This window comes from Sinocyclocheilus rhinocerous, unplaced genomic scaffold (assembly GCF_001515625.1).
Source record: "Sinocyclocheilus rhinocerous isolate Xijiao unplaced genomic scaffold, SAMN03320098_v1.1 scaffold2580, whole genome shotgun sequence".
Taxonomy (NCBI): Eukaryota; Metazoa; Chordata; class Actinopteri; order Cypriniformes; family Cyprinidae; genus Sinocyclocheilus; species Sinocyclocheilus rhinocerous.
Genome location: NW_015646382.1, coordinates 44,687 through 56,671, shown reverse-complemented (window position 1 = coordinate 56,671; position 11,985 = coordinate 44,687). Strand labels below are relative to the sequence as shown.

Genomic DNA, 11,985 nt, shown 5'->3' with positions numbered 1-11,985 from the left:
TTTTTAGACCGATGAGCTTTGTAAAAATCGACTCGTTTCAGAAAGGCGGGGCATAGAGGAGAAACAATAATGTACAGTATGTGGAAAATAATGTGTTTTTTGAACCTTAAACCGCATTAACACATTTCATTACACCAAATACACAAAATAATGTTCTTTTTAGCAGCATCATATGACCCCTTTAAAGCAAATAAACAATAGTTTCTTTATACAAAAAGTGCAAATGATTAAACCAAAATAAATTTTTTGGAATCCTTCGGCGATAAAGAATACCAGCACGTAGCCGCTCTTTGTCGCAGCCTATAATACAAGCAGTCTTCTTTTCAAGTCTCTAATTCAAGTAAAGTGCTTCTAGAGCAACAACCATATGGTTAGAGCTTTCAGGTGTTCTCTTTTGAGTTCTCGTTTGCAGTACCTCCTTTAGAAGGGTTGAAATAAAATAAAAAAAGTTTGTTTTAGTCAAAAAAGTCCTGCTGAGGAAAGCAAATTCTAAAGCCATCACACAAACTCCAGCTTGCTTCGGCTGCTGTACTTTCCCCAGCTGACCAATGAAAGCAGTCTTTGGCTGCTAAGATCGGACTGCTGAATCTTGTCACAGGTCAGGCAGCAGTTCTCATGGCCTCCTACTGGAACCATACACTCTAAGTCCAGTTTGGCCACATGACCCTTGGTGAGGTGTTGGCCATGAAAGCTGTAATGAAGGCGAGACAGCATTTCTCGCCGTTGTTGTCGCAGTCTGCGGTTTTCGCTGCGAAGCATACGCAGGGCAAGCATGATGAGGAGAACCAAGATGAGGCCACCAGCAATTGGTACGGTGATGACCGCAGCACGGAACCATACCTCCTTGGAGGTAGGGATTTCCCGTAGTCGCGCAATCACGTGACGGCTGCCTTCGGTTTGGTGTCGTCGTTTGTCTGAATAAGAACAGAGAATGTTTAGAGCCATATTTTTATGTAGCAATTGAAGAAAAACATTGACATACATTTTTAAATTGTATGATACTCTGTGGTACACAAAAGAAGATATTTTGAAGTATGTTTCAATGTTTTTGTCCATACAATGAAAGTCAATGGGGTACAAAACAACATTGGAGAAAAATGTTTTTTTCTAAAATAGTCATACAGATTGTAACAACATAAGGGTGAGAATTTTGGAGTGAACTAACCATTTAAATGAAATGTATTCTGTTTCACAACCATCTATCAATCACAGAGGGAAAGTTGTTTTTAAATATCGTAAATTTGATAATGAAGCTCCAGTTCAGATCTTGCATCCCCATGTGCCCATGCACAGTAATATTATTAGAAACCAGTATGGCTGATAAAGTAAAACAATTGAGATGCAACTGATATTCTGAAAATGAACTTTTTCTCAACTTCTTTTTTATTATTATAATTTTTTTCTTTTTTTAAACATTTTAAACGTTTCCTTTCACAACATCTCAATATCTCAAAATTCCCCAAAATATTTGAAAACAAAAGCTGTGAATTAATCATTGACAAGACTGTTTGTAGGTAATTCACAGATGATAAATTGGTAAATTGGTAGAATTCAATAGGCACTTATATTAACAGGCCAAGTGGGCAGAGTTAATGACTGAAATAAAAAAAAATTGGCTGATTTATCTGTCTATCACTAGCAATAACTAAAGAATACTCATTCACGTACCATGGATTTCACTTCCTCTGTATGTGACATCTTGCAGGCCTCTGTAATTGCACATATCCTCATGGCAACACTGAAGTGTGGCAGATCCATGAATGGTATCATACTCTGGATGGCAAGTTTTTCCAGAGTTCAACAGAGGGTCATAACACCCATGAGATAAAGGAGACTTGGTGCTTTGAGGGTCTAAGGTGTCGGTGAAGCAGGCATTCAGCTCCGATTTGCACATGTAACCGGTGGCCACGCAGTGGGGGGCATCACAGTAACACCGTATTTCTCCTGTTACAAGAAAGGAGAAATTACTGATATTGATAGAATGTACTTCACTCAAACTGAAAACTTAGAAGAACTTAAATATTCATTTTCCAACTTAAAACCTGTTTAAAACCTAGTTTCCAAATGGGGAAGAAAAGGTTATATGATCCCATGTTTGGAATTTGGCTTCAAGGCATTCGGTTCTTGTAAAGATTCTGCTCCGGATAATTGCTCTGACATTTAGCATTGATATTTGTGCTCATTTATGTCACAAACCCAGCAATGCAAAACAATGTGCAGTGGAAAATCAAAAATCAAAAACAATTAGGTGTTCAAAAACCTTTGGTCGTACTTTACTTTAGCGTTCATGTTGTAATTACTGCGTAATAATAAAATTAATACACAAACTTTGTAATAAAAAATACACTTCGTTGGTTTTATTACAAATGCAATTAATTGTAGTTCCACTGAATCATACATATATCAATTTGGAAACTCTTCTGGCCATATGAGCAGTTATTCACTCACCTTTAGTGAGAAGAACAGCCATTGCGCAGAGCTCGAGCTGAAGCCAAATGGAAACGAGACTGCTGTTCCGCTGCATTGGACAAAACACTTTCTTTGCCTTTCAGATTCGCATCGATACGGACTTTATAGCCAAAAACACGGTATTACTGTCCACAATGTGTTCCAACTTGCTTCGTTCAAAACTTTTCGTAACATTTTTGGATACAGACGATCACATCGTGGTTCAGTCCTCGCTGCTCTTCAAGACTCCCAGATAAAATCATCTGTGCGCAGAAAAGCCTACGTGCAGTTGTTTGAATAAAGATTAAAAAGACATGTTAGATATAATCCATTTTTGTTTTAATTCGGATGCGAAATACTCAGAATCCACAACTGCTCAAAAGGATAATCTCCTGTATATAGCCTACTCCGCTTGAGTGCTCTTAAATGTTGAAGACTTGAGAATGAGAGCAGCTCCTCCTATAAGAGTCATCGAGCCGCTAGGGCTGTTCATTCACAAGCGTGTGAGTTGTTACTGTTGCCTCCCCGTGTGCCCATGCACAGCTAATACAGCTTAACTCTCGTTCTGTAGGGAAAGCATGGCTTGACTCAGTGACCCCTGTGTGTAAAAATACCAATTGTCAATAGTAGAATTCTTATTTTCTCTTAATCAAAAAAAAAAACGGTAGATATGTCACAGCAAAGCTAACCCTATTACAATTAAATAGACACACGTTTAAATACATGAATTATTTCAAAACAGTATTAGGATTTATCCAAATATAGGTTATACATGTATAAATATATACATTAAGGTTTATGTTTCCCAGAAGATTAAGTACAATTTACCACAGTTATCCATTTCAAAAATCTGTTGTTGCATCTTTTGTTACTTTCTCAAGCATCAGTAAACGTTTGCACCTCAATTGTCTTCAGAATGAAAAGATGGAGCTCAAAATCATGAAGTCACTTTTGGAAGGGTTCAAATATGCAGATGTTGTAAAACTAGGACCTGGAAGATTTTTCTTGAGAAAAGTGAGCAGTTTAGACCCTTCAACAATTATCACAAAACATAAAAACACCATCGCATGAAGAATCAAGCTTACGTAAATATTATTTTAAAAATTCTGCTCTTATTTTTGTCTTAAGTATTTGTGAAGTAGGCCTATCTGTTGTGTGAAGGTTTGTTCAGTGCAGTATTAAAGAAAAACTATTTTTTTTAACCTTATCTTGTTAAAATTAACATTTTGCGGATTCTGCAAGTATATAAACAAACTTGTGACCACAACTATATATAATGCATCTAATATATTGATTTTATAAAATGGTTAATACTTACAAAACATATACTACATTTTACAGGGTTATTATTGTTATGCCGGATTCTGAACAGATAACTCAAAACACTGTAACTGTCAGATTCCAAATGCAAGTGAAACGTTGTTCCACAGGAGGGCGAACATGAACAAATTCTTTATCATGTGGTTGAGTTCTTTTAGTTCATCATCGCATGCAAACCATCTTAAACAAACCAATGCAAAAAAGCAAACGTACCAAAATGTTATGTGGTAATTGTTTATTTCCTTTAGTTTTAGAAACCATATACAAAGCAACATACCCATCTCTATTCTGAAAGTGAACTCCATTTACAGTCTATAGTTAAAATTGGTCTAAGTTCAAACCCTGCATCAGAGGGCAGTGAAGACAGAAAGAACAATGAAGCAAAACTATGAATGACATTGCAAACATCAAAGAGGAATCACCAGTTTTGCCTTTTTTCACATCCTTGTCAAACTGACAAATTGACTAAATGCTTAGTTTTTTCTATAGACTGGTTGATATTTTACGTAAAAGATGAGGACAAACGTGATCTGATCCTGTACTTCTCCATACTCTTCCCCCAGTAGGTCAGCTTGGACAGTCCTTGTGGTCCTCCTGGTCCATGAAGGATGCATTTTTGATGTGCAACCACAGCTCATGTATAAAATATGGCATCCTCTCATTGCATCCTCCTAACTTGGGCAATATAGGAATGACTTAAAGGAACACTCCACTATTTTTTAAAATATGCTCATTTTCCAACTCCCCTAGAGTTAAACAGTTGAGTTTTACCGTTTTCGAATCCATTCAGCAGATCTCCGGGTCTGGCGGTAGCACTTTTAGCTGTAGCTTAGCATAGATCATTGAATCTGATTAGACCATTAGCATCTCGCTCAAAAATGAGTTTCTATATTTTTCCCATTTAAATCTGGACTCTTCTGTAGTTACATCGTGTACTAAGACCAACGGAAAATGAAAAGTTGCGATGATATTACGCAGCGCCTGAAAATACCCCAGCTAGGTAACTTCCAATAAGCCTATTTTCAGGCGCTGCGTAATATCGCAACTTTTCATTTTCCGTTGGTTAATACACGATGTAACTACAGAGGAGTCAAGTTTTAAATAGGAAAAATATAGAAACTCTTTGGTCAGTTTTGAGCGAGATGCAAATGGTCTAATCAGATTCAATGATCTATGCTAAGCTACAGCTAAAAGTGCTACCGCCAGACCCGGAGATCGGCTGAATGGATTCGAAAACGGTAAAACTAAACTGTTTAACTCTAGGGGAGTTGGAAAATGAGCCTATTTTCAAAAATAGTGGAGTGTTCCTTTAACAATTCTTTGAGTAAAGAACAACTGAGCAAATACAAACAAATCAAAACAACATTAATACAAAAAAAGTCAAACAGTGCTGGGGTGCAGCATGAAAAATAATCTCCGTTAGATGTGTAACAGCACTGCAAAGATCAAAAAACATTGAAGGCAGATAGTGACAACCCCATCAGGGCCAGAAACTCAGAAAATGTGCGTCTACCACTTCGGCAAAAGCTTTTAAGTGCCACGTTACCTATTCAGAAATCTTTACCACCCATTTATTTTTCTGCTGTGAATTAAGGAAGATCACTTATGCATCCTATGTAATCCTTCTGAGGGGCAGAGAATCAGCCAGTCATGCCTAACTTTTGAGAATGAGCACTAAGTACATTGGGTTTATTTTAGTTGGTCACTTTGATAGATGCCTGCGCAGCTGGAAGCGTCCTTGTGCACAGATAGCCCTTCTGACATCATTCATGATCACTGTCAGTCACTGGAGGACAAGGGGATATTAGGTCTCCAGTGTGACAGTAAAGTTTATGAACTGTTAACACAGGTATAACCCTGAAAAACCACCACATGAATCACCAGATCGACTGCATGATTCCTCAAAGGTTAGTCTGAGTTGGAGTGCGCTCTCTGAATATGTCTATAATCACCTGTGGATCTGAAAATAGAGAAGCAATGTATGTCAAAAGACAGTGAAAATAATCTATCATCTCAGGGCCTTGTGTTGCCTTGATAAGCATTTTATAAGCTTCCTTTCTCTCTGTCCCATTTCAGGCATTGCAGCCTACAGTTTGACTGCGAATCTGAGCTTGGACTGAGAGCAGCGGTCCAAACAACCAGGGGCTGGACATGTTTGGAGAGAGACTGCCATGAGCTCCACAGCCACCTCTCAAACCATGAAGGAATTCTGATTTTTCAGTTTGTCAAGTTCTTTGATCTGCTGTCTCAGAAACAGAATCCTGTGTGAAAAGAAGAAAAAAGATTCATAAAAAGTCATTTAATTACGTATATTTGATCATTTAATCTAAATCGGGGTTATAGACCTTTGCTCTCTCAATGTGGCCTGGATTTCACATACTCGCACTAAAGAACGAAGGTTCTTAAGTTCGGTGCAGATCTCCGACATGTAGAGGGTTCCCATATTGTGGATATCCTCACGTAACCGTGACACCTGGGTGACAGGAATTTAAGATAAAGAGAAAGAGAATTTTAATAGTTGGAGAACTGATGTCCGATCATTAGAAGATCGATGAACAGTTGAAGAGACAAAGGCATGCTCGTACCTGCTTCTCCACATGTTCTGCAGGCCAGCCTTGAACATGCTTGATGAGATTTTCATCAAAGTGCAATGCTAGAGAAGGAGTGAAAGTGCTTTGGGTTCGAGAGGTGCTGCCTGAGGCGGTAACGCTGATGCCCGCACTGCAATTAGAGCCCGACAAGCCCTCTTGACTGCTATAAAACAAAAATTCATTTATTAAAGAAAGAGAACCATTTAAATAGTTACTTGTTTAGTAAAATAACCAGGGCCGGCTCTGACCAATTTGGTGCCCTAGACAAGATTTTAGATGGTACCCCTTGCATCGCAGCCAATTCCACCACTCGCCATTCACACAGAAACGGCATAGCTTTATGACATAAAACAAATTACATATGAAATAAGACGGTTGCACAAAAATAAATAAATAAACTAAGACATTAACTCAGCTAGCTATTTAGAGAACTTTATCGTCCAAAGGCAGCTTCAATACTAACATTTAAATCTTAATTTCAGACATTCTTAAATTTAGGGATGCACTGATCTTAACTTTTCATGGCAGAATCCAAAACTGATTTTTAATGTATTTTATTTAAGCAAAAGACAAGAAAGAATGAAACTATGCTGCATGAAGAATATGGTTAGTTGCTTTATTAGACTATATTTCGATCTAAATTAGACTGTATAATTTCAAAACCTGAGGCAAAAACAGAATGGTCTGACTTTAGCTTTGTGAAATTAGGCTACATAAATATACCAAACAGCAGATGGGCTGAATGAAAATGCAAATTCCCTCTGACAGCAGGTGGTGCTTAAGGAACAGCAGTGGTGCACTGTTTCCTTGATTACCGCTGTAAACACTAAATGCATTATACAGAGGCAAGATGAAAGGAAAATGCCATCTAAACGGTTTCTTAAGACAGTCAGTTCCCCTCAGAGATACTTTCATACTTCGCGCATCGTGAACAGTGAGATTGCTCTGCCTGCTAATGTATTTTCTCCTCTTTGCGTCTCTGGCCTCTGTGAACGCTGTTTACAGACTCTGAAATAAAACAAAAAACCGTTCGGTTCCGATCAATCGGTACATCTCTGCTCAAATTCAATTATTAAACTGCTTTTATTTTGGTGGTTTGCCAGCAAATAAATAAATGCACTGCATGTTTCAGAGTGAAGCGCTGTGTGTCATGGGCTAAACACATTACCCACTCCACTCTGAAAACTGCAGCGCATTGGTATTTTTAATTAATTAAATCGCAACCTTCGCGATATGACTATGGCATTAAGCCATAATGCGATATCTATTATATTTCGATATATAGTGCACCCCTAATTAAAATAATAATAAAAAATAAAAAAAATTTCACCTATGCGATGGGCCGACCCTGAAAATAACAATAATAATGTGCATGCTTATAATAATAATAAATATGTAATAAATTGATAGTCTACACCAAAATGAAAATTGTCACCATCTACTCCACCCTCTTTTCGGATAAAAATTCTTATAATCAAAGTCAAAGGGAACCGTAAATGATTTTCAGCATTCTCCAAAATGTGTGTGTGGTTGCATTTCAACACTGAAGAGGTAGATGGTGCTGTAGGACAACATGTGATGGGCTGCTTTTACATTACTAACAGACAAATAAAAGGTTCCTAATGACAGACCCATACATTTGCCTGTGAAGACGGGGATCACTAAATTCCAGAGGTTTGTCAGAGTTGACGGACTGCTGGGAAGATGATCCTTGTCTCTGAATTGATGCACTGACCTGAAATTGAAGAACAACAGTTGGAATATGAAGAGATATGTGAATTAAATAATGGCAAAAATACTTACTACAGCTGTACAACTTTAATAAAATGTGTTGGAACATAATGCATACACAGGGGTCCCAAAAAGTATTTGGACACTTAAGCCTCACTTAAATGTAGGAATATCAACTAAATACCAAATAGTGCTGGGCGGTATGACCAAAAATTTATATCACGGTATTTTTCAAAATTATACCGGTTTCACGGTACATGACGGTATTTTTTTTTTCATGCATGACCGGGTGTTAACCATATTTTCTACTGATTGAGAGAGGAAATACTGCAGTATATTGACTTAGAATGCCCTATTTTACTGTCATGATGAGTGAATATTGTCAAAAAATACCACACTAAATAGCGACTAAACACGACCCCTTTTAATACGTTAACCAGGAGTCACTCTCATTTATAATCTCTCTCATCGTCTGATAAAATCAACATGCATCTACACTAAAGAGCGGCTATGTCAAACAGTGTTGCGTTCCGAACGTTGTTTAAGCGACATACACCGGTATTGCGGTATTTTAAAAATTCATATAATAACAAAAATAAACACCAGTATTCGGTATGAACCGGTATACCGCCCAGCACTAATACCAAACCAAAATGACATTTATTTAAAATAAAGACACATTTTAAACCAACTATATAAGTAGTTAACCATATAAAAAAAAGAAAAAAAAGATCATATATATATATATATATAAAACACAAACGTTTAGACTACAATGGCCTAACAAACTATGGAACATAAAAGAAGATAATTTGAGAAACATCAGTATTTTTTGTTCATACAATGAAAGTCACTGGTAAACAAATCAGCTTGGTTACCAATATTCTTATTTTTCTTCTGGTTACCAACATTCTTCATTATTTTCTTTTATGTTCCATGAACATATTTTTTGGGTGAACTATCACTTTATTTATTGAGTCATTAGCTGTGTTTCCATCTAGGCCTGGGCGATAAAACAGTATCGATATTTATCGACAGTACACCTTCTTCGATAACGATAGAAAATTTTTTTCGATATAGTGCGCGATATAGTGCACGATATAGGCACGTGCTATGAGTGACGCAGATGAGTGACGCACACATGAACACATGCTGAATTGAGTGCTGTGCCTGCCTGTGATGAGGAGATTGTGAATAAAAAAAAAAAATACTACAAACGTTAGGTGTGCATCAGGGAGCATCATCAGTGGCACACGAGATGCGGTGATGATGATGTAAGTGACGTTGTTGCATTTTAATGTTTTGTTAGTCTAGCCCACGAGACACGCAGTTGCTGCGTTAATTCAAAATATTAGATAAATATAGTAGCTCAATGCTTAGAAGATCTTGATTAGGTTAAAACCGAAACCAAGCCATTCACACAGAAAGCAAATTCAGCACATTTTTTAGACGAACAAATATGACTGTTGCACTCACGTCTCACACAAGAGATGTATAGAAAGCCATGCAAAGTTAAAACAGTTTCAACTTTTAGAAAACACGTCACGAATTTGTGGAGGTTTATTCCTTTTCACTGCGTCTCATATGTTTTTAAAGGCAATCTGTGTGATGGGCGATTCGGCTCTTTGTATTAAGCAATGCATAAATACATGATGCATGATGAATTTGTTCATAATTGTTTATGCAATTTACGAAATTATATTTGATTTATATGAATCAATTTAGACGTAATGCACGTTTTTTTATAGATTATTTCCTTGAGTTGACCATTTAATGCGCTGCATTATTTTGCTCATTGCGCCCTCCTGTGGCCTCGGGAAACAAGCCAAAAGTTTCCTTAAGACCTATTTAATCTGCATATAAAACATTAGAAATTAGATATGTTTAATTTTTATTGTGTTTGATTGTTAAAACAAAAAAAATATTGTTGTTTGTCTCAATAAATTGGGTTAATTTAAAAATACAGTGGTTAAATAAAAAAAAAAAAATTATATTGCTCTGTTTTAAAAAAGGTTATAAAAAATGTCAACAATTATTAATACCGAACGATATGAAACTATATCGTTGATATATTTTTTAGCTATATCGCCCAGCGCTATTACCATTTAAAATATGCCCAATGGAAACGCGTCAATTTCGCAAAAACTCCCATATTTCGCAAACGTTTTTACACTCGGATTATGTGGTTTTTCAGGCAATTTGAAAAAGAATTATTTCGCAAAACTGCAATGGAAAAAGTTTTTTCGCATTTACAGGTCCCAATATCTTTTGCCCCAATATCTTTAATTTTAAGGGCATATAACTGCATTTTATAAGCTACATCATGCAGTGAGTTGTAAGATGACGTACAGGTCTGGGGCGGGGCCAGTGCTTTAACGGCGTTAAAATATTAAAATTGTGTTATTTTTCTGTAGGGGTTTCCCACCGTAAATATATCAAAACTTCAGGGTCCAGGGTCACATTTCACAAACGGTGTGAGTGAATCACTGCGCGCGCTCTCTGGCATATAACTGCATTTTATAAGCTACATCATGCAGTGAGTTGTAAGATGACGTACAGGTCTGGGGCGGGGCCAGTGCTTTAACGGCGTTAAAATATTAAAATTGTGTTATTTTTCTGTAGGGGTTTCCCACCGTAAATATATCAAAACTTCAGGGTCCAGGGTCACATTTCACAAACGGTGTGAGTGAATCACTGCGCGCGCTCTCTCTTTCTCTCTCAAAATAAGCAAATGGCTTCAAATCAAATCGCGTCTGCACTATAAGCGAGCTGTACGCTGCAGTTGACACAGGAATTGTCACTTGCACAATCGAGGCAGTGTCGCATCGTCGCTAAAGTTAATAAATTACATCTCTTTTTAATTCTTGCCAGTGTTTAAACCAGTGGTCACCAACCTTTTTAGGCCCAAGATCCCTGACCTCGGCCTTTATGAAAGATAAGATCTACCTATTCAAGAGTCGATAGAACTGCCCCTAATTACACAATTTATGATTCTAAATAAAAGAAACAATTACAAACATGCAAACAGAAAAGGCATAATTGCGGCTGTGTCTTTGCCATGCTGCCTGGAGACGTTTCGTTTGACTGAACTCTGTTCTCAAGTGACTGGGTCCTTAAAGCTGTTGCGTCGCTTTAGACCAGTGGTCACCAACCTTTTTAGGTCCAAGATCCCTGACCTCGGCCTTTATGAAAGACAAGATCTACCTATTGAAGAATTGATAGAAAAAGACATCCCAGATTGTACTTCAAATTTGAGGCCTTTTACTTCGTATTTTAATTAGTGATGCGCCGGTCATAGCTGATTCAGAATTCAGATTTTCTTTTCTTTATTTATTTTTTTAATTAGCAAATTGGATTCTGATACTGATTTTTAAGCAAATTTATTTATTGGCTATTTGCTTTATAACAAACAAACTGGCTTTAAACAAAAATATCTAGCCATTTGAAATTAGAGGCAACCACTGCATTTTAATCACGATCTGCACGGGCAGTTGTTTTTGATTTGATTTAGATTAATTTCAGGATTTAAAACAAAAACAGAATGGTCTGACTTTAGGTGTTATTTATTTATTTGCTACATAAAACATCTGCGCGAAACAACAGCAGGTCTGAATGAGACGCACTCTCTGACAGCAGGTGGCGCCTATGAACAGGGTTGCCAGGTTTTGCAATAAAACTAGTCCAATGGCATTTCGTGGAGGGTTCCCCTGTAAAAATCGCACTCCAGGGGTAAAATACACCTTTTTCGGCGGGGATCTTCAAGTAAAATTCACATTCCAGGGACTAAATATCACGTTATTGGGCTCGCTTCAACCCGCGGACATGAACAACAACCCGCGGCAACAGTGTTAAAGTATCCCAATTCCGCGGGAAAACCGTGGACTTGGCAACACTG

At 37.3% G+C, this 11,985-nt stretch overlaps 2 protein-coding genes across 3 annotated transcripts in view; both read right to left on the bottom strand.

Moving 5' to 3' along the window:
* Positions 1 to 498: 498 nt before the first annotated feature.
* On the bottom strand, positions 499 to 2,609 carry LOC107707732 (BMP and activin membrane-bound inhibitor homolog). Its single transcript, XM_016511820.1, has 3 exons — positions 2,449 to 2,609; positions 1,669 to 1,944; positions 499 to 914 (listed from the first exon to the last, which is right to left on the bottom strand). Exons 1-3 carry the CDS (start codon positions 2,522 to 2,524, stop codon positions 499 to 501), a joined length of 768 nt encoding a protein of 255 aa, XP_016367306.1. The 5' UTR covers positions 2,525 to 2,609.
* A 2,411-nt stretch (positions 2,610 to 5,020) lies between these two features.
* The window catches only part of LOC107707733 (WW domain-containing adapter protein with coiled-coil-like), a 37,248-nt gene continuing 30,283 nt past the window's right edge, over positions 5,021 to 11,985 (bottom strand). The window contains exons 10-13 of one of the 2 annotated variants that reach the window (XM_016511822.1): positions 7,997 to 8,094; positions 6,354 to 6,519; positions 6,114 to 6,241; positions 5,021 to 6,029 (exon numbers count right to left, since the gene is read on the bottom strand). In XM_016511822.1, coding sequence (XP_016367308.1) covers positions 5,960 to 6,029; positions 6,114 to 6,241; positions 6,354 to 6,519; positions 7,997 to 8,094 — 462 coding nt within the window. In that variant the 3' untranslated portion in view covers positions 5,021 to 5,959. Of the gene's footprint in view, positions 6,030 to 6,113; positions 6,242 to 6,353; positions 6,523 to 7,996; positions 8,095 to 11,985 lie in introns of both variants that reach the window. The other variant, XM_016511821.1, reaches the window with a different exon arrangement.

Bases quoted from the DNA above. Each gene is read 5' to 3' on its own strand.
- LOC107707732 (XM_016511820.1), bottom strand. From the start codon at position 2,524: ATGCAGCGGAACAGCAGTCTCGTTTCCATTTGGCTTCAGCTCGAGCTC. The intron at 1,945-2,448 runs GTGAGTGAATAA...TTCTTGTAACAG, and splicing joins GGCTGTTCTTCTCACTAAAG to GAGAAATACGGTGTTACTGT. The intron at 915-1,668 runs GTACGTGAATGA...GTTCTTATTCAG, and splicing joins CAGAGGAAGTGAAATCCATG to ACAAACGACGACACCAAACC.